The sequence below is a fragment of the Drosophila serrata genome, unplaced genomic scaffold (assembly GCF_035046125.1).
Source record: "Drosophila serrata isolate PLE 108 unplaced genomic scaffold, ASM3504612v1 contig_272, whole genome shotgun sequence".
In the NCBI taxonomy this organism is placed as follows: domain Eukaryota; kingdom Metazoa; phylum Arthropoda; class Insecta; order Diptera; family Drosophilidae; genus Drosophila; species Drosophila serrata.
Window position 1 is genome coordinate 4,850,722 of NW_028257170.1, and position 19,962 is coordinate 4,870,683.

Below are 19,962 nucleotides of genomic sequence, written 5' to 3' on the forward strand. Positions count from 1 at the left end.
TGAGCGAAGTGGAAAGCCTTTTTGGATTTTTGGTTCACAGGAGCAGAAATGCCAGCTAAAAGCCAAGTTAAGTGCACAAGGTGGTCAGCAGCAAGCCATTAATGCAACGCCAAAGTTCAAGTGGTCACCGAAAATATGATGGAATTAACCTTTGGGTAGAGTTTTTTCCCCCCTTCGAAAAACGAAAACGAAGCGAAACCATCCATTAATGCTTCCCGCTCATTACGGCTAGCAATGTTTTTGCCAATTCTTGGTTTTTTTGCTTGTGTGCGAACCGTTTTATGTTGATTGCTTTGAAGCGCACAATAGAGTTCAGAAAAAAGTCAGAAAAATAAGTAAAACCAGTCATAACGCAGCCGAGTGGCATGCACCATGGGCACCATGGAAATCCCGGCTGAAGGCCTCTTTTGCAACACAAACACTCTCATCTAACCTAGACCACTTTACGTTGGCCGCGCGGCAGCCAAAACAAAAATTGCGCATAATTCCGGGGCTGGGCGAAAAGTTGTACGAGCTGAGAGAGTTGAGTTTTCCATTGGAGTTTTCCCCCCCCAAACACGGAGTCCTAAACGATCTCCACCCAACATCGTAGTCCACGGAGTCGTATATTTGTCAAGCAAATGGAATAACCGTTGGAATTGCTACAACGTCAAAGCCAAACAAAAATGTTATTTGCCGCTTTGCCCAAAAATCAAGTACACAACCCGGGCCAGAAAACCCGAGTCCTGCCGGCGGGCAGAGGAATTTTCATGGTGGTCCATGGAATGGAGTGTTGCTGCTGTTGCTGCTTCCTCTAGTCGCTTTATTAAAGTTAAAACCCAGCATTGTCCCTTTTTACACATGAGTTTGCGAGTTGACGAGCATCGAATGAGCGGGCAAATCAACGAATGCGAATGCCCATTCGCAGGACCCAAGGACTCAGGACTTGAAAGCCAGGAACTGGGTGCCTGGCAATGGATGGGTGCTCCTCCACTTGTATAAACTGGCAAAGAGATTCGCACTCGTCCAGATTTGCAGCAGGCAACCATCAGGAAAAACAATCCAACAACTGTTGTATGGTAGGGAAAATTAAAAAACTGGTCAACTCGGGTTTGGGTTGGGAAAATGAAAGTCCTTTTCGAGTTAATGGTAAAAAGAACTATTAAAAAATGGAATATAGCAGCCAAACTACTAAAAAAAAAAGACTTATAGTGCAGGAAGTAGAAGAATTTCCATAAACACTCCATGCATCTTAACTTATTTGTTGATAGAGCAAATATTTTTAAAAAGTTATATTCACAAACCCTTAAATAGAGTATTTTCCAAACGGTTTTCAAAGCGACTTATTTCCTCAAAATTTCGCCTCTTGTTGCGTTTTATTTTTTGGGCCGTGATTTTCACGTTTCGCGCTCAGAAGTTTGCATTCTCTATTCGATGTGTGTGTTTCCCTGTTCCGGGTATGGAATTTCTGTCGGAGATGGGCCAAGGGGGGGATCCACTCACATCACATCCATTGTGCGGGTGGTGGATGGGCTTCATGTTGATGGTGTTGTGGCACTAGAAGTGCATGTGAAACGTGCACACCAAAAACTCAACTCAACAGCAAAAAAGTGGGAAGGGAAACCGAAAGCAAGGCAAAAGGCAAACCCAACACACAGCGCAATGGGAGACGTTTGTTTTAATGCCCTAAAGCGACAAATATTGAAGGAGAGCACGGAGAGTGAGGGCGCAGAGCAGGAGAAAGCGGATCCTGGGTCCAGGACTGCAATACTAAACTCCAGTTGGGGGGATTTAACGGCCAAAGTAATGCACCGACAAACAAAGCAGCCGGAGAGAGAGAGAGTTTTTGGACATTTTTTTCCCCCCGAACAGGAGGGTTTTTTCGCCCATTTTGGGCCATTTTTCCGTCCCAATTTTCCAGGGCGAACGAGGTGAAGTGGGTGACGTTTGGGCGCCATAAATAACGAGACCGGTTGAGTTGCCTTTCAGCGCAGCAGGATATGGCCAGGAGACGCCCTGTCAAATGCAACAGGGCAGGGCCAAAAGAACAAGTACAAAAAAACGGGTCATAATAAAGCCAAAACAGCAAAAAAGGTGAAAATCTGCGCATCCTTGGAGCCAAAGTAATTAAAGTGGCAAACGCTGACAGCCCTAGGGCGCCACCTAAAAAAAGAAACCAAAATATATGTATATACATACATATATGGAAACCGCAAAACTGGACAAGAGTATGTGGAAAATCATCAACGCCACCCCTTCAGCCGAGCTGAGCTGAGCTGTGCAAAACCAATTTGTTTATAAAAATATTAGACCACATATTGCGGGGAGTGGCGGAAGGACGAAGGCAGGAGCTGCTCTGCTGGACGCCATAAAGTATGCAATAGTTTGCCTGACCTGTGTAGTTATTTTATTATATTATTTATGGTCAAATGGCGAAGTAAACTTGCATTTTTTCGCCTCGCTTTTACCCGCTTTTTCCGCTTTTCATTTGGTAAACTCTCCCCGAACAAACTCGGTTAGTAAATTCATTTTAAGCCAAGGGGGAATGCGTCCCTCTCCCAAATCCGATCCCGCTGTGTGTGTACGTTAGTTGTCCTTTATTTATTTTTTTTTTTTTCGCTCATATTCTGATGTAAGCCAAATACCGCGCTAGTGACCAAAGCAACCGCAAAGTCCGAGCAACTAAGACACATTTACAGGCACAGATGCAGATACAGATACAGATACAAATACACTTGCACACACACTCGCAAAGTAACCGCAAAAAAGTGGTCAGTTGGCCAAAAACTAAACGAAATGTAATAAAGCAACGGATATGCCAGTTTGGCTTGAACTACCCCCCTTACCCCCCATCACCGGATCCGGAAGGTTACCAATAACTGAACATAGAAAGAGAGAAAAAGATACAGATACAGATGCAGCAACTACAATAAATGAATATGAATTAGGCAACAGGGGGAAGAGTGAGTTGAAAATCGGAGATACCAAATGGAAAACGGATAAATTCAAATGTGTTGAATAACTCCAGCAGCTGGCATATTAACCCAAGGAAATGTGTAAAACCCCGAATAGTTAAAGAGCACCCAAAATCTAAAGCAATTTCCCACATTTCATATTAAATCTTCGACTAACTCTTGAGGAAATTTCATTAATAAGATGTTGGCAAATATTTAAATTAATTCTGCTCAAGTTTTCTGCTTGAAAAGCAATTGTTTTTTGCGGCCCATCGTCTGGCTTCATTTAAATTATAATTTCGGCTTTATTTGACCCATTTGAAGCTGCCAGCTTGTTTACACTTTCGTCTTAATCTTCTTATGGCTGGCAATTTAAGTTTCATTTTGCCAAAACCTCTGCACAAATACTATATATAACACACTATTGCCAGGGAAGACATAACATATTTGCTGCAATAATTTTGGCCACTCACAGACCAGCCGCTTTTGTCCACTCAGCAACATTAATTTTCCTCACAGTTTAAACAACATTTTCATTTACACACACACAAGCTGCAATGAATTGCTCTATACAGTGCTTCAAAAGGATAAATGAATGAACAGACTGGGGCGGGGGCACTTGAGGGGGAGAAAGCTCATTAGATTTGTTAATTTAAATGCAATTGCCAAAAGCAGTGGCACCTTGAGCTAAATGGCCTTTGCCTTCTTGCCGTAAATAAATCAAATTAATGTCAATTGCACCAAAAACAAATGTGTCCACATGCGAAGCGACTCAATTTAATGAAACAAAAATCATTAAGCCACTTAGCAGAGATGCTGCAGAGACGTAGATATGTAAAGATGTAAAGATGTGTGTAGAGTGTGCCGAAAAACGATTACAGAACTGGGAATACTTTGGCCTGATTCGTCATCTCTTCCTTTTATTCCTGGTCTCAGTCTCACCTGTCCTGTGGCCTCCAGCTGTGCCCCAAGATGTCCGAGAATTTGTCCGTGTCCGGCTCCAATTCAGGTGGACTGTCAACAATCTGCAATGATTTCTCTCCGTTCGAAGGCAATCACAGAGTCTGACACGGCAATTAGAGTGCAACAAAAGGGGTTTTGCGGGAAGGAGGGCTTTGCTGACCACTTCTGCCTATTAGTTATTGAAATCAGCTGTCGGAAAGTTCCGAAATTGCACAAGTCCCAACTGATGATTGGAATGGCATAAATGCCACAACAAGAACGGCACACACTGGAAGAAATCACAGAACTGTCAAGGGGAAACTTGGTCATGTCCGAATTGAAATCGAAGTTTCCGATGCCATTTCCCACTTGCAAAATTGATATTCAATGGGCTTCGGCGAGTGTAGAAATGGCCAAGGCGAACAGATCCCCCAGACAGGCACTCACAGAAATGGCCGACGTGACCATGGTAACCTGTATCCTAAAAATATGCTTAGGGTGGATCGAAAAGTTTGAGAAATAATAATTAAAAAAATGTATTTCTACAGCCAGCACTGCGTATGAGTAATATTACTTAAAACTCATATTTCAAACAAGAAAACAACTCCATTTTAATTTAAGAAATCTTTAACATTTCAAAAGACTCTTCAGAATGAAAGAAAGGCAGAAATAAAAGTAAAGAAATAGTTAAATGGTCAACACTGCGTATGAGTAATATTTCGTAAAATCCATCTTTTGGGCTAGAAAACGATCCTAATTATATTGTAAAATATTTTGAAATAATCTTTAAGAGAATTTAAGACTTTAAAGAAAGAAAAAAATATAAGTCAAGAACAAATATTTCCATGTGCAGCATTGCGTATGAGTAATATTTTGTAAAACCCATATTTTAGGCTAGAAACAAATGCTTATTATATGCTAATATAATATATAATATTCTTAAAAATTCCTAAAGACTTTTAAGAAAGAAATAAATACAAGTTGGAAACAAATAGTTCTATGTGCAACATTGCGTATGAGTAATATGACTTAAAATTATTACGAAAACATTCAAACTATGCCATTTATTTCCTTTAAAATCTTTAAAAATCCATAAGGAGTCTTAACAAAGGTGTCAAAAAATAAAAATACAGAAATAAAAGTACAAAATAGTTTCAGGCCAACACTGCGTATGAGTAATATTTTGTAAAACCTACATTTTAAACTAGAAAACGATGCTAATTATATTGTAAAATATTCTTAAAAAATCCCTAAAGATATTTAAGAAGGGAAAAATGCAATTTTGGCTAAAAAAATTTTAAAACCATCACGAAGGCAAGGAAACTATGCTCTAAAAAAATCTTTAAAAATTCCAAAAGACTTCTAAGACTCACCCTAATGCACTTACACAAGCACAAACAGAGACAGGCATAGACACACACACACACACACACACATGTATAGGAATATGTAGAAAGGACACGGACTCCTGGGGAACGGTTGATTTGATTGCCGATTGCAAGGCAAAAGAAGAGCACGAAGCGAAGCGCAAGGACCTCGAGTTTTGAGCTCAGCTGCTGCCTGAGCTGCGAACTGAAAGTTTGCACAATGCAAGTTGGCAATATCCCCTCCCAACCCCTGTTACTCCCCCGAATCCCCCGCACTTTCCCAGTTTCAAGTGTGAATTCATGTAAATGTATGTGCGAGTGCCTGGTGCCGCATTTGTTTGCTCTGTTTATAATTCAATTGTAAATGCATTTCAATTACGTGCACATTAAACAGGGGCCAGCACAGACAAAGTTTTCGGACTCCGACTTGACCACTGGCCCCTGGTCTTGGCCAGGTCCAGGGCCATGGCCATTACCACGGCCACTGCGGCCGGAGTCTGGAGCCAGGGACCAGAGGCCAGAGCCAACTTAGCGAGCGGAACACGCTCCGCATTTAAGGACAATTGGCCCATTATGGCAACGCGTTGAAATGGCAAAAGGAAAGTGGGCAAAAGAAAACAATAAAACGCCCGAGAAGCACGAGACTGCAACCAGGATAACAATGCCATTAACAACTACTACAAATGGCTCTTAAAGGTGCAATGTGTGAACGAATGAGAGCAGAGCTGGCAGCATGCTGCTGCGGGTCGCAAAAAAATGAGAAACAAACTAAAGTGATTTGCAAGTGAAGTTTGTGCCAATAAAGAAAACAGTTCCGACGTTACTTTTAGCCACAATTGAAAGCATTTTTCTGTAGAGAAAGATATTATTAGGGAATTTTTACTAGAATCTTTCCTGAATCATTATTTTCGAGTGAATTTCCATTGCCAAGATTATTTTTATTTCTTTCCAAAAATCCCCAAATATCCACATCAAATCCTTTGCGTCTACGCCTGCAGCTGGGCTTAACGTGGCTTAATTGAATGTGAACTGGGCCAAAAAGTCGCCAGAGAAGCCACCCCTTGATGCGTTGAGAACATTGGAAACCCGCCCAGTCAGAGGTTAAATGACCTTTAGAGTGCACTTAAACAGGCAGGCAGTCAGGCTCAGTCGAGCGTTCCGTTCCGAGGCTGTGTACTGGTGAGTCCTGGCTGCGAGTGAGTCCTGCAACCCTCGCAGGTTTTTTGGGCCGTAACCAAAGCCACTCTAATGAGTCGTCCAAGTCTGAATTCGAGTCCCCGCCGCATTCACAATTAGCCTCGAGCCCAGTTCGAGTCCCGTCCCAGTCCAAAGTCCTTCTGGGCAGTCACTCCCCTCCTGCGGCAGTCACTAAAGTGTAACCTGTATTCTTGACCACACTCACAGTCCCCCTTTAGTCCTCTGCCTCCACTCTGTGTCCACAACATCGTCATCGTCATCGTCTTTGGCAATTAAGCCTTGGCCGACCGTTGACCACGGCAAATGACCGCAGCCAGTTTGCTTTCATTAATTTTTGGTTGTAATCCTTGCTGAAGCTTTTCATTTCATTTTAGTTTTCGCCTCGCAGTTGTTGCCGTTGTTGTTCCACAAGGACTACGGCTCCGTCTCCTGCTTTTTCCGGAATCCTTCTCGTCATCCTTGTCGTATGCGTGTGCATAGTTCGGTGCACACTTTTTCACACTTGGATATTACACACACACAAACACACAGACATAGTGTGGCTTCCCAGTACCTGGCAAAGGCTTAATGGGTTCCGGGCAATAGCAAATCTTCCAAGTCCATGTTTTTGTTACCTTAATCTCAGTTTTTTAGCTAAAGGCTAGACTAATTTAAAAGGGTTTTCATTTGGAAAAAATCAACTGGGAATTTCTTATCGATGGAATATTAAAAATTTAGGTTTGTTTATGATTCAGGAGCTTACTTTCAAGGAGAACAACCAATTAACTACTGGTTACTTCTCTAATTACTCTTTGCTTTTGATCTCTCAATCAAATCCTTGTTTGCTTTGTTATTTCCTCTCCTTTGCAAAAAAGTGTTGTGCAATTAAAAGCTAAATCAGCAAAACCAAATCGATAAACACACCATTTAAGGGAAGTTGTTTCCTAGCTACTCAATAATTACAGTTTCCATTTAACCCCCCCTTTTAGCTAACCGCCACTTTAAACCCCACTTTAACCCCCACTTTAACCCCTCCCCTTTTTAACTCTCCGCTTTAACTTTGATCAGTCAGCCATAGGTGGCGCTTTGATGAGCTCTCAGCCAAACCCTATTGTTTCGCAGGTTTTTTGCGCAAAAATACCAATCGCCCAAACCCATTTCAGAGTGCAAATTAAACAATTTACAGGTCACTCCGGAGTCCGGAGAGTAGCAGTAGTAGTAGTAGTAGTAGTAGTAGTAGTCTATGGAAGGCCTCCCATTTTTTCCCCATTGTTGCCGTGGAGGCGACCGTTGAGTTTTTTGCCACAGTGGTCATGTTTTTACATCTGGGCCATGTCCAGGCCCAGTCAGCTTCGGTAGCCTCAGCGTTAATGACTTTTGTGCCTGTCCCCGCGCTTCTGTTGCTTCTGTCTCCGCTTTTGCCGCCTGGCCTGGCCTGGCCAAATGTTTTAAAACTGGCCAGCACTTTTTGTTGTGCTGTGCTTCGGCTGTTATTGTGGGTTGTTGTTCCTGGCGATTGCCGGGCGGTTAGTGCGCCGCGCTGGCCACCGCCCGCAGTGTTTGCCAGGGCAACCAGGACAACCGACTCATTTGTACAGGTTTTTTACACACTCTACACCCCGTCGGTGGCTAGGCGGGGGGAAAAGGAATTGTTAATTAAAGTATTGTCTCCTCGTTGGCTGCCTGACTGCCCTGGCTGGCAAAATGAACAAGCTGAAACAAGGACCTAGCCTGACCCCTCCCTCAGAGCTGCTCGTCCTGGGCCGTCAATTGTCGAACATGGTACTCTACAGTTCCACTTAACAGCTACAATGGGCACTTTGCCACAATGAATTCAAATGGATGCCCCCGACGTTGGTTCTTTTTTTTTCTCCCACTGCACTGCACTGGCACACACACACACTCACTCTCTCTCAGAGTGCTACATGTGTTGTTATTGTTGTTTCACACACACATACACACACTCACGTGGACATGACGTGCATACAATGACAGCTGACTGTTGGCTTCCAAAAGCCCCCAAGGACATAGGCGTCCACAAAGGGGTAGCAGAAGCAAGAACAGCAAGAACAGCAAGAGCAGCAGATAGCCAAGGGTCAGAGGTGAGCAGAAGTGGCAGTGGCAGAGCACCGTGATTCCTTAATGACTGCTTTAATTTTCGGGTTTACCAATTAAAACTACGTGGCAAATGAAAAATACATGCAAGGCCCCCACTCTATCTCACTCTGGGGGAAACCCCTGCCAAAAAGGGCAAAGAGCTAGACGAATGTCCGGGGGTTGGCGCCTCACTTGAAGTGTAAATTGGTTGCCCAAAGATGCCCATTGTGGACTGAAAATTGCACCAGGGCCGGCGGGAGAGAATGTAATTCGGCTAAATTCAAGCACGGACAGCTCAAGTACAGCGGAGTCCTGGTCCTGGCCTTGGTCCTGCCACTGAAATTTGGCAACGCGGCTGCTGGCCCATAAGTGCAACGGAATTAATTTGTTAAATGGGAATTAAATAAATGAAATGCGGTCACTACGAGAGAGAACTGCGAGAGAAAGTTGCTTTTTTTGGCCAGGGAATAGTGAAGTAAGGGAAGGCACCGGAACCCAACGTCCTCGTTCCGGGTGAAGTGCGGCAACGTGTTCCGTGGTGCATTGCAATTTGCACCATTAACCCACCATCGACAATGGGAACCCCCGACTTTAGCTTCCGACGGCAGCTGACCAAACATCCACCTGGCCGCGTTTCTCGTCCTGCTGCTGATGCTACTCTGCCCACAGGCAAACATCCTTGCTTCCTTCCTGCCCTGTTTGTTACGAGAACTCCCATTTTCCACTTCCTTTTTCCTCTTTTTGTGTATGTGTGTGCACTTCATTTAGCAAGCTGGGGGAGCATCAGCAATCCCAGCCAGACAGTACATCCGTGTACACGTCAGCAAGGACATTATTGCCGCTGTTGCTGGGTTGTTGCAACGCGCCATTATAGCGCCATTTCGAGGAGCACTCGGACCCTTAACCCACCACCTTGACCAACTAATTTTTTACACATTTCTCATTTCACTTCTCAACCCCCCAAAACATTATCCGCTCTTCCCTTTTGCAGAACGATACAATGCGCCTGCTGTACATGTACCACGCCCAGGATCCGCCGCATGGTTCTGTGCGCCCGGGCACCCTTCCGGATCCGGAACGCGCCTTCCGACCCTACCGTCCCATGGTCATGATGCAGCGCGCCCAGCTGCCAATGCCCTCGCCCACGCACGATGAACGCGTGCGAGTCCTGGAGCTGCGCAATGAGGATGTGGAGCTTCCTGCCGGTGATTTGCCGCTCTTCTGGTGCAAGATGTTCAAATTGGAGGATATCAATCGCAAGCATCACCTGATACGGGTAAGCAGGTCCAATTAAATAGTACCCTAGTATCCTTTGGGATATTCCCCCTTTATCCTTAAAGCCTTAAAGGATATCTAGTAGTCGGAAAAACCGTCTCTGTCCTTCGTCTTGAACATTTTCACCCGTGTGCAGGACTAAACGATATTAAATACAATGCATAATTAAGGCCAAGTGCAGTTGCTCAGCGAATCGCGCTTTCTCTCTGGCATTCCGCTTTTGTCTGCCAGTAGCTGTCGCTGTGGAGACTTTCCCCGCTTTTCCCTGCACTTTCCCCCGCTCAGCTCAGCTGCATTCTGTCCGCTGTCGTTGTCGTTGTCTCTTGGCCTCGGCATAACCAAATTGAAATATTAAAAATTTATCCCCCCGTCTCGGTGCCTCTACCATATACATATCCTTATATACATATATATCTGTATCCCCACAATGCACATCTCGCTAACCGTTGTCTCTGCTTCATTTTCCTTTCATGGCCGCAGTACGAACCGATTTATGATTCATCGTCCAGCGTGCACTACTTGCAGCACATAACGTTGCACGAGTGCCAGGGTGCCCACGCCGAGCTGGAGGAGATGGCACGCGAACAGGGCCGCCAGTGCCTGGGAGCCCGATCCATACCGCTGGCATGCAACGCCATCGTCGCCTCCTGGTCGCGCGGCAGCGAGGTAAGCATCCGGATTCAGAATCTCCCCCCTATATCCCCACACACACATATATATAGAGTGTATATATTCCACCGATACCCCATGGCCCATTCTCGTCATAACCATAACCATGCAATATTAATTTAACCTTCGCAAATGCTTCCTTTCAACACGAAGAAAGGCGGCACTTTAGGAGTGCATAAGAGTCTGCTAGAGGGTGTAGGTACCCTATGATCCCAAGATCCCAAGATTATAGATGATCTATGATATGTATTATATCTATATATCAGGAGTATTAACTAAAGTTCAGACTAGAGATCTATAAGCTAAAGTGAAACCTGAAAGATTCAAGACATATTTAAAATATGATCTTTACTACAATATGTCCATATATATTGTATACTTTCAATTATATATACTTTTCCAGTCTCAACTCAGTTTCTTTCTTCTTCTCCGAATCCTTAAGCCTCATGTCCTGACAGAGTGCACCGAAATAATAAATACCTTGGCCCTTTTTGGCCCCTGAACTCTTCGTCAGTTGTTGTTTTTTTCGTTTCTCAGCTCTGCACTGCACTCCCTCCTCCATTGAGCTCTGGGGCTGGATTGGAGGATAAGGGTTTTTCATAATTTCATCAGAAGAGCGCCATAATGCAGTGGCATGTTATGGCTGCTGTCCGCCGTGGGGCGTTCCGCAATGCAATTGAATGGCAATGGATGAGATGGGAATCAAGGAGGAGGAGGAGGAGGAGCAGGAGGAGCCTCACCCTGGCTGCATTTAAATTGCACATGGCCATGGCATCAACTTCCGTTCAGCCCAAGTATATGTATACACTTCTCCCGTGTGTGTGTGTGTGCGAGTATAAAAACAAACACTCGACATATTCTTTTCCCCCTTTACTTTTTTGCCGTTGTCATATTTTTTCGTCCTTTCAGGGCTTTACGTATCCACACGAGGCCGGCTATCCTATTGAGTCGCGACAGGCCAAATATTATTTAATGGAGACCCATTACAACAATTTGAAGCCGTACTTTGCCCAATTGCATGCCAGACAAATGGCGGATAATTCGGGTTTGAAAATCTACTTTACGCACGTCCTGCGACCCAACGATGCCGGCATATTGTCAATTGGTAAGTACCATACCCTTTTCCTATATACATTCCGCCCCCGAAACAAAAGGGGGTTCTGCCCTAACCCCAGCTTAAATGTGTATATATCGACTGTGCATCTGCTGCCCTTTTGTATATTTTATGCGGCAAGAGCGATGAGAAGAACTTTCCATACATATATGGATATGGTATCTACATATATGTTATGCTATGTAGTATGCAACTCATGTCATGCAATTTATGAGATTGCCGGGCGAAGCGGCAGATCCAACCGCATTGGTGGGGCCAGTAAAACAAAAGCTTATGACTTTGCCCGGCTTGTCCAAATGCGGTTTAGCTATGGGGCTGTTGCTGTCGGGGAGAGTGGGAGTATTGTGTCTGCTGTAACAACAAACAATGGGGATAAATCCTCTACTCAGACACACAGCAATTTAACTACCTTTTATCCACCATGAAAGTTTATATCGTCACAGTTTTTAATACGAGCCTGTCTGTCGTCTGTCGTCTCTCGTCTGTCAGGCAATATGGCAACAAGGCTCTCTCTACCCCAGTCCCAGTTCGAGTCCTCTTTTCCCCCATTCAACTGCTCCAAATCGCTCACAAATAGATTTTAATTTTAAATTTGGCGTTTGGCCGGACATGGACACACACCAGGCACGCATCCAAATCAAACAATCGGAAATACTTGGCATGTGTCTGTAGTCGAAATAAAAGTGGAAAGCTCAAAACTTTCCAGCCAAGCAACTAAATAATTCAGAGAGCCAAAGGTTAGGTGCTGCCACTGCCAGTTCATTGTGGATATAGTTGCAGCGAGGGGTAATCGAAGAGTTCTTTTTATAGCTAGAATTGAAGGGAAAAAGAAAGTTCAGGATCACTCAGAGTTAAGTTAGGTTTTATGAACCAGATTTGTGTTCAGTATTGAAAGTAGAATCATTTCTGGAACATATATCTATTATTTCATATCTTGAATATATCATAATCTTAGTTAAATGAATCTAACATCCTGACTGATTTATTTGCATATTTCTCTGGTTATTATAGCCTCATTGATTCCCCCGAAAACATTCTTCATTAGCCAATTTCCTAGACACTCGTCACAGGTATATCTCCTTGGAGATTTCCTTTCTGCTTCTGCCACCTCCAATTATCATATTTTCTTGAGGGAAAAACTTCCGACTCACCTCGATTGGAAAAACCCGCAAAACAGCAATTTACAAGCACCTTGCCTCTGCCCATTTCACAAATATTCTCCCCCTCAGTCAATGCCTAAGCACTTTTTGAGTACTCCTCGAAGCCACATTGCACAATCCATATTGAGTAACCACCGAAGCGAGGCGAACCACCTGAAAATTCTTCAGGTGCTCAATTTTTTTTTTGGTTTTTGTGTTTTTATTCTATATTCATCGGTTGGTTCGTGAGCAGGCACAGAGGATAACTAAAATACTAATTTCACTTTAGAATTTATTTCTATTTTGCTGGCCGTGCTCGGTTGCTTATTTTTTTCTATTTGTTTTTTTGGTGGGTCCTTGCTGGCTGGCTGTTTGTTGTTGTTGCAATTGTTATTTCACTTTTGTTGAGAGTCACGCAAACCAATATAACTTTGGCCCAACCGCACAGAGAGAGAGAGACATGGCCAAAAGCGCTAAATAAAATAGGGAGGAGCAGGAGGAGCAGAAGGCATCGCATGGAGGAGCTTTGGACAAAAAGGAACTTCGTCTACTTACATTTCTTCCAGCTTTCCTGTTTCCTTCTCGATTTTTCTTTTCTTATTTTTTGAGTAGGTGTTGCCAAAACTTCCGGAGTAGGAATCTTGGAGCCCGGGCAACAAAAATGGGCGGCCAAGGGAAGTGGATTAATACATCTTGATAGAAAATACAATTTGGGAAAAGCCGGCACAAAAAACAGAGGGAACGAACACAGATCCGATTGGGCTGCCATTGAAATATTTAATTGGAATTTAACGCATACCACGCACATACAGAAACACATTTGCAGACACCAGTCAATAAATAAAAAATGAGCCAAACCATAGCGAAATATATATATATATATATATATAAAAATAAAATGTTGGCTACAATTTTCTCCTGGTTTGCTATAAATTGAATTACGCCCCAGCTCCAGCTCCAGCTCCAAGCCAAAGCCTCAGCCAAAGCTCTCCCGGGTCCCTCACGCATAAGTAGCTGCGAAATTGCTACGTTTCCGGTCTCGCTGGCTGCGGCGAAATTTAATTTCAATTTAATTGGTTATTGATATAGCGCCCTGGTGTATGCAACGAATCTGTGATTAATGTTGCGGCTTGGCGAATTTTTATGGCACCTTGGAGATGGAAATGGTCGGGGATGCTGGAAAAGCTGGGGAAAGATGGCGAAACAAATGAGTTTGGGACACGTTAAGCCAGCTTGGGGATTGTAATCGGCAGCTCAAGGCTTATCGGAAAGCGAGTCTACATTGTACAACATCCATTCATTGATCACACACACAGAGAGAGCGAGAAATATTGTTTCGGAATTTCTCAAATGCTCTTCTTTCAAATGCGATAGAATTTGCTTGTGCAGGATTTATTTTGTGGGTGTATTGTAAATTGTTTTAACAAAAAGAATTATAAGCTGGATTTACTTAGGGAAACTGGAGGTAAAGTTTTTATTGAAACATATTTTAAGCTGGATTTATTTAGGAAAAATGAAGGTAAAGTTTTTATTGAAACGTATTTTTGGGACTTCGAAATCTTTGTTAAACATTTTACTTGCATATATTTTGAGTATTCTTGTTTCACACGCTTAAAACGCAATGAAGGAATCATTTACAACCCTATAAATGATATATATTCTTGATCAGGATCCACAGCCGAATCGATTTATCCATGTCCGGTCAAAAAATACATTTTTTTTTATATTTTCAAAATATCAAAATTTTGAAAAACTCCCAAAAATTATAATTTTTTTAAATTATAAATTGAGTATGCAGATTTGTTAATATATTAAAAATTAGCATAGGAAAGCTTTCCGAATTGAAATTAATGCTTTTTTGGCTTAGGTATGAATTTTTTTAACTTTGATTTGTCGATAAATTTGTCGTATAAAAATATCGATAAATATTGATCCAAAGAATAGGAATATTTGAAGGTTAGTTATGATATGTAAAGGTAGAATTCAAATGCAAACTGCAAACTTAAGCTTTTCTGAAGTTAGTTTCCTCGGAAACCCCCTTAGTTTTCACTGGAATTTAGAAATGCTTTATCTATTATAAAATATGTGGAAAACCATATCACATTCAAAATCCTCTTGAAGTTTGTATACCACAGAACTGATGCTAACCCAGAAATGAATTTATCAAATGTGATTTTACCGAGGCAAGTACCTCCTCAGTGAGTCAAAATTAAACAAAAAATACGTTTTTATTGGTAGTATGTTTGTAGTATATATTGGCGATATCTGTGGCTCTGTCATTGGATGCTAATCAAATTGTTTCGCCTGCCGGGCGGTAGTTGGTAGTCCCTCTCTCCTCTCTCTCTTTATTTGGGACACAAAGTGAGTGAGCTGACGCTTTGACACAAATTGCCATTTAAAATAATTAGAAAAGTTGCAATCGCATTGCATTCTGGCATTCGGCATTTGGCATTCGGCATTTGCTATTCGCCGTGTGCTGGCTGTCAACATGCAACTGCCAAAAGTACAGAGAGAGAGCGAATGCGGCAGCGTTAAATATCGATTTGTAAAATATGTGTAGTTATGAATTGTGAGCTTGTCCCCATCGCGCTTTTGGGCCAAAATCAAATAGAAATAGAGCCAGGGCCACCCTCGTCCTGTTCCCATGCTCATGGCCATTCCGTCATGCTTCGCCTGGCCAATATTGAATTTTGATTTAATGAATGGAAATTCGCACAGAGACAGAAATGGAAATGAAATGAATCCGCACGAACTGGAATTGGAATTGGGCACTCGAATGGCCGGCAATTTCACAGCGAGAGCTCTCGGCCGCTTCTGTCTGCTCTCTGTGATAATATTCAAATGGACTGATCGAATTGAAAGTTAATGGAAATCAATTAAACGATGGCCGCAAAACTTTTCCCAAAAGTCCCCGTCCAAAGTTGGCCCCAAGGAGGCAACGCATGAATCGTAATTTTCAATTAAATTGATGATAGAAGAGAATTTGAGTATCAAAAAGTCCAGTCAGGCAGTCAGCCAGGCAGCTAGCACGTTAGATTGATTGATTTCTCTGGCGTGACATTTTGTAAAATGACCAGAAAGTTGGCTAAAAAAGTTTTATTTTAAAGCCAACACGGCCGGCATAGTTAAACAATATTTTTGGGTAATTGAAAATTGATTCCCAGCAACATGACAAAGCCAAAAAGTCCCATTTCGCAGCGGGCAACGACTATGAAAATTAATAGAAATAATCTCCGCAACAAATATGCAAAGCAAATTTACATATATTTTCCTATATACATACATATGTATATAGTTGGTTGATTTAAAAATTGGGTTGGGTTAAAAATTCAATTCATTACGTAATATTCTCTGCCCGTTGAGGTTGTTAAATTCCAAAAGGAAAAACACACCGCACATCGGCGAGCCAAAATGGATATTTTATGCAAAAGGGCTTTAAAGTTAATATTTTTACGTAGGTTCAATGGGATTATAAAGGATAAGCCAGATCGGGGGTAAAAGGACCAGGCTGTCCAGAAAATAGGTCGCTGGCCTGAATCGAATATCGAATATATCTGCGGCAAAAAGGCGTAAAAATAAATGGTAAATGGTTACAGAGCGTGACACAAAAAATTAATGCAATTGGAAACTAATCTGGAATTGCAGCATTCAATATTTAAAAGGGTTCACGTCACATAATTGGCCACACTGTCGACGGGAAATTGATCAGATTTCGAAAAGAGAAAAAAATCAATTTGAGATTATAAAATAAAATCATTGGGTCTTGAGATAATTAAATAAAAAAGTATGAAGGACATTCGCAGGAGTTTTCTCAATATTCAATCAGTTTGCAGTTATAGACTCGAGTAATTTCCGTAATCGAGTTGTAAGGGAAAAAAAGGATTCAAGCAACATTTAAACCCAGATTTACGAGAATGGACTGGAAACAGAGAATGGAAATCAATTGCCGGCTGAATTCAGAAATGGGGCTCCTCCAGCGATGCCAAGTATTTCCCGCGAGTATTTTGATTGGCATACTATAGCAGCAGTAGCTCCTCCTCCTCCTCCTCCCCCGATTGCCCAATCCTCTGACTCCCACGCACAACAATTGAAATGCCAAGCGACTGAACAGGGAGCAGGCTCACCCAGGATGCGAAGGAGCAGCAGCAGGAGCGGGAACAGGAGCAGGAGCTGCCATTTATATATGTAGCACATGAATTTCAAATATTTTTTCAACATGGCAGGCGACACGCGGCCCTAATTGAGTGTGTGTGGTGGGAGGAGAGAGGAGGGAGGAGGGAGGAAAACTGCGGGGGAAATGGCCCCAGGACACAACATGCGGGGTCCTGTGTATGAACAATATTCCACAACATTTAACTAATTGAGCCAACGAGGGCCAAACCCAAAAACCCAGAGCGAAAGCGCCCTAAAAATTCAAAAATGCAAAATTTGATTTTCAAGCAATTTCTTTTTGAAAAGAAGGAAATGTCTCCTAATTGATATGGATGTGGGAGGGGAATGGGGAGAATTGGTATATGGGCTCTGTACACTCGCGACTGCATTGACAAAAGTTGTTAAAACATCAAAAGCAGCAATTAAAATGTAATTACATGTTCTGCGACAAATCGAATTAAAAAATCAACGTTCAAAGTTAAACAGAGTGTCGTCGAGTAGGGGGGGGGGGAGGACCCTGATGAGCGATGATAACGAGGTTTGGGGTTTTTTTGGTGAGCATTCCGCGCTTTCACGTAACGTTTTACGTTTTACGTTTACTCCCGAAGCGGTTTTCAGCTTTTAGCATCGCTTCCGTCAAACCGTTAATTAAAAGCACTGAAACTGAACACATCCCTTTCTCTCTCTATCTCTCTCTCTCTCTCTGCAGGAATGGACCCCAATTGGCGGCACATCATCCCACCGGGACAGCGAAGGGTCGTGTCCGAGGGACAGTGCATCGAGGATTGCACGGCACATGCCTTCCCTCCGCAGGGCATCAACATTTTCGCGGTCATGATGCGCACCCATCAGATCGGCAAGGAGGTTAAGCTACGACAGGTGAGTGTCACGGGGACCTGTCCCTTTTTGCCAGGACATTGAATATAAAATGCAATGCTAATGAGCAAACTTTTGCTCCTAATCCCCATTTCCTTTCCCATTCCCATTTCCATTTCCATTCACTTTTCCCCAGATACGACAAACCGAGGAGCTGCCGCCAATTGCACACGACAGCAATATAGACGTGGCCTATCAGGACTTTCGACGTTTGCCACAATCGGTGCACTCGCTGCCCGGGGATAGACTCATCGCCGAATGCATTTATGACAGTTCGTCACGAAAGGCAATTACCCTGGGTAAGTGCTCGGGGAGTCCATATATACACTATATATATAGCTCTAGACCCGAACCAAACACAGCCATAAAGATTGCAAAAAATTTCAGTAAACTGTAGAAAGGAGAAAGGAGCCAAAGGCGACCCAGCAACATTGTCGTGAGCGAAAATGTTCTACAAAATTGCTGGTGGCACTGGGGCGTAAACATAGAGAGGGGGAGTTGTGTAAACAGGCAGCAGTGGCAACGGTGAGCAATCGTCGTTATGACACATTTAAATCAGCCAAACGATATGCGACAGGACCACACCAGACCGTAGAATCCTTGCACACGAAGGCCCAAGACAAAGGAGCAAAGACGGAGCAGCCACGTCATTGTAAAATACACAAACCAAGACAGTGGAACATTTCACTTAGCACACGGATAGCTGAGCTGTGTGTGTGTGTGCAGGTGTTGAGGCATTGTGGGTGTTGCTCTCGTCCTGCTCGTCCTGCTCGTCCTGCTGCTCCTGCTGCTCCTCCTGCTGTGACAGCTGCTGCTTGGGACTCTAGCGAAATGGACAATGCACTGCTTCAGACTGCATAGAGGTTGTTATTAATGAGATTGGAATAGTGGAAGATGGCAAAATGTGAAGCTGCCACAACAGGACAACGATAATGGAAAGTACTGATTTGGAAGGATACTGAAATGGAGGGCGAAGCAACATTTCTTAGTCACTCAGTTTCATGAGAAGTGCAGAGAAGGGCAGAGTACTGAAACTTCAATAGTTTTTTACTCTGAGATAATGTAAAGAAAACTCTCGCTTTAATTGAAATAAGGTACAAATTTCCTTCATTATTTCGTAAAATTTCTTAAAATTATCTCAAAGGGATTCAAGTATCCCTTTGCAAGAACTTACATTATTGTAATACTTCACTGCGAGTACCATAAAACTCATTTCAGTGTCGTAAATAGCAAACGCTCCACTGCATATTTTTCCTCACTGCCAACGAGGGGGTACAGAAAATAGCACCTAACGTAAATTTGACTTTCTTGCTTGCTTGCACAAATTCAAACACAATCTACACAATTCAGCAGGCAAGAAGAAACAGGGGACTAAAGGAGTGGGCTTTGGTGGGATGACAACTCTCAATGGAGACACTCCGAGTCGTAGTAATAGACAAACGTAACGATGTTGCAACCGTACGGAACGAGATGGATCCGTGGAAGTTAAGGCAAGGCAGTGAGGCAGTGAGGCAGCGAAACGTAAAGCGTTGCCCAACTGGAACTCAAATAAAGCAATACCCGCGACGCTTCTGTTCCGAGCCATCAGCATCAACGTTGTCTCCATTTTGCAATATTATTATGATGGCGCCTTGGCTGTTTTACTGCTCTGCCAACTGCAACGGCCGCTTAATTTCATCCTTTGTTGCGAGCACAGAGGACCAGAGGACCAAGGGGCCCACACCTGGCTAGCAACGTCCTTTTGGCATTCCACGGGCATTGGGGAAGGATCGAGGGTTCGGGTTGCTTTTGTTTTTCACAGGCGCATTTCTTATGCATTTCGTCTGATTCCCGTTTCTCTGTCTCGTTCCAGGTGGACTCACCATGAAGGAGGAAAGCTGCACCGTGCTGACACTCTACTATCCGCGCCAGAAGAAGCTGACAACGTGTCACTCACTGCCGAGTCTGCCCACAGTGTTGCATTCGCTCGGCATTGAGCAGCTGGCAACGTAAGTACTTTATTTCCATTCCTCCTCCTCGCTCTGTCTCATCAAAATTGCATGGTAGTCCTCAATGGACGAGAGCATTCCATAGCCGGAGACGGAGCCCGTTTCCGTATCCGGTTGCCGATCCAGAGCGAAGCTAATGAAAATTGACACATTCGAATTAAGAATATGTATCAGGAACCAAGGGGAAAACGAACGCCAATTGATCGATTACTGTGCAATGGGTGATGGTCACTG

General features: G+C 43.3%; 1 protein-coding gene and 1 long non-coding RNA gene across 2 annotated transcripts in view; one reads left to right on the forward strand and one right to left on the reverse strand.

Moving 5' to 3' along the window:
- LOC110179847 (uncharacterized) overlaps positions 1 to 19,962 on the reverse strand; it is a 118,539-nt gene that overhangs the window by 71,066 nt on the left and 27,511 nt on the right. The window lies entirely within an intron of this gene.
- olf413 (DBH like monooxygenase olf413) overlaps positions 1 to 19,962 on the forward strand; it is a 68,935-nt gene that overhangs the window by 31,909 nt on the left and 17,064 nt on the right. The window contains exons 3-8 of the mRNA XM_020947454.2: positions 9,507 to 9,791; positions 10,271 to 10,456; positions 11,369 to 11,564; positions 17,574 to 17,743; positions 17,877 to 18,039; positions 19,593 to 19,728. Of these exons, the coding sequence (XP_020803113.2) occupies positions 9,507 to 9,791; positions 10,271 to 10,456; positions 11,369 to 11,564; positions 17,574 to 17,743; positions 17,877 to 18,039; positions 19,593 to 19,728 (1,136 nt within the window). The remainder of the gene's footprint in view (positions 1 to 9,506; positions 9,792 to 10,270; positions 10,457 to 11,368; positions 11,565 to 17,573; positions 17,744 to 17,876; positions 18,040 to 19,592; positions 19,729 to 19,962) is intronic.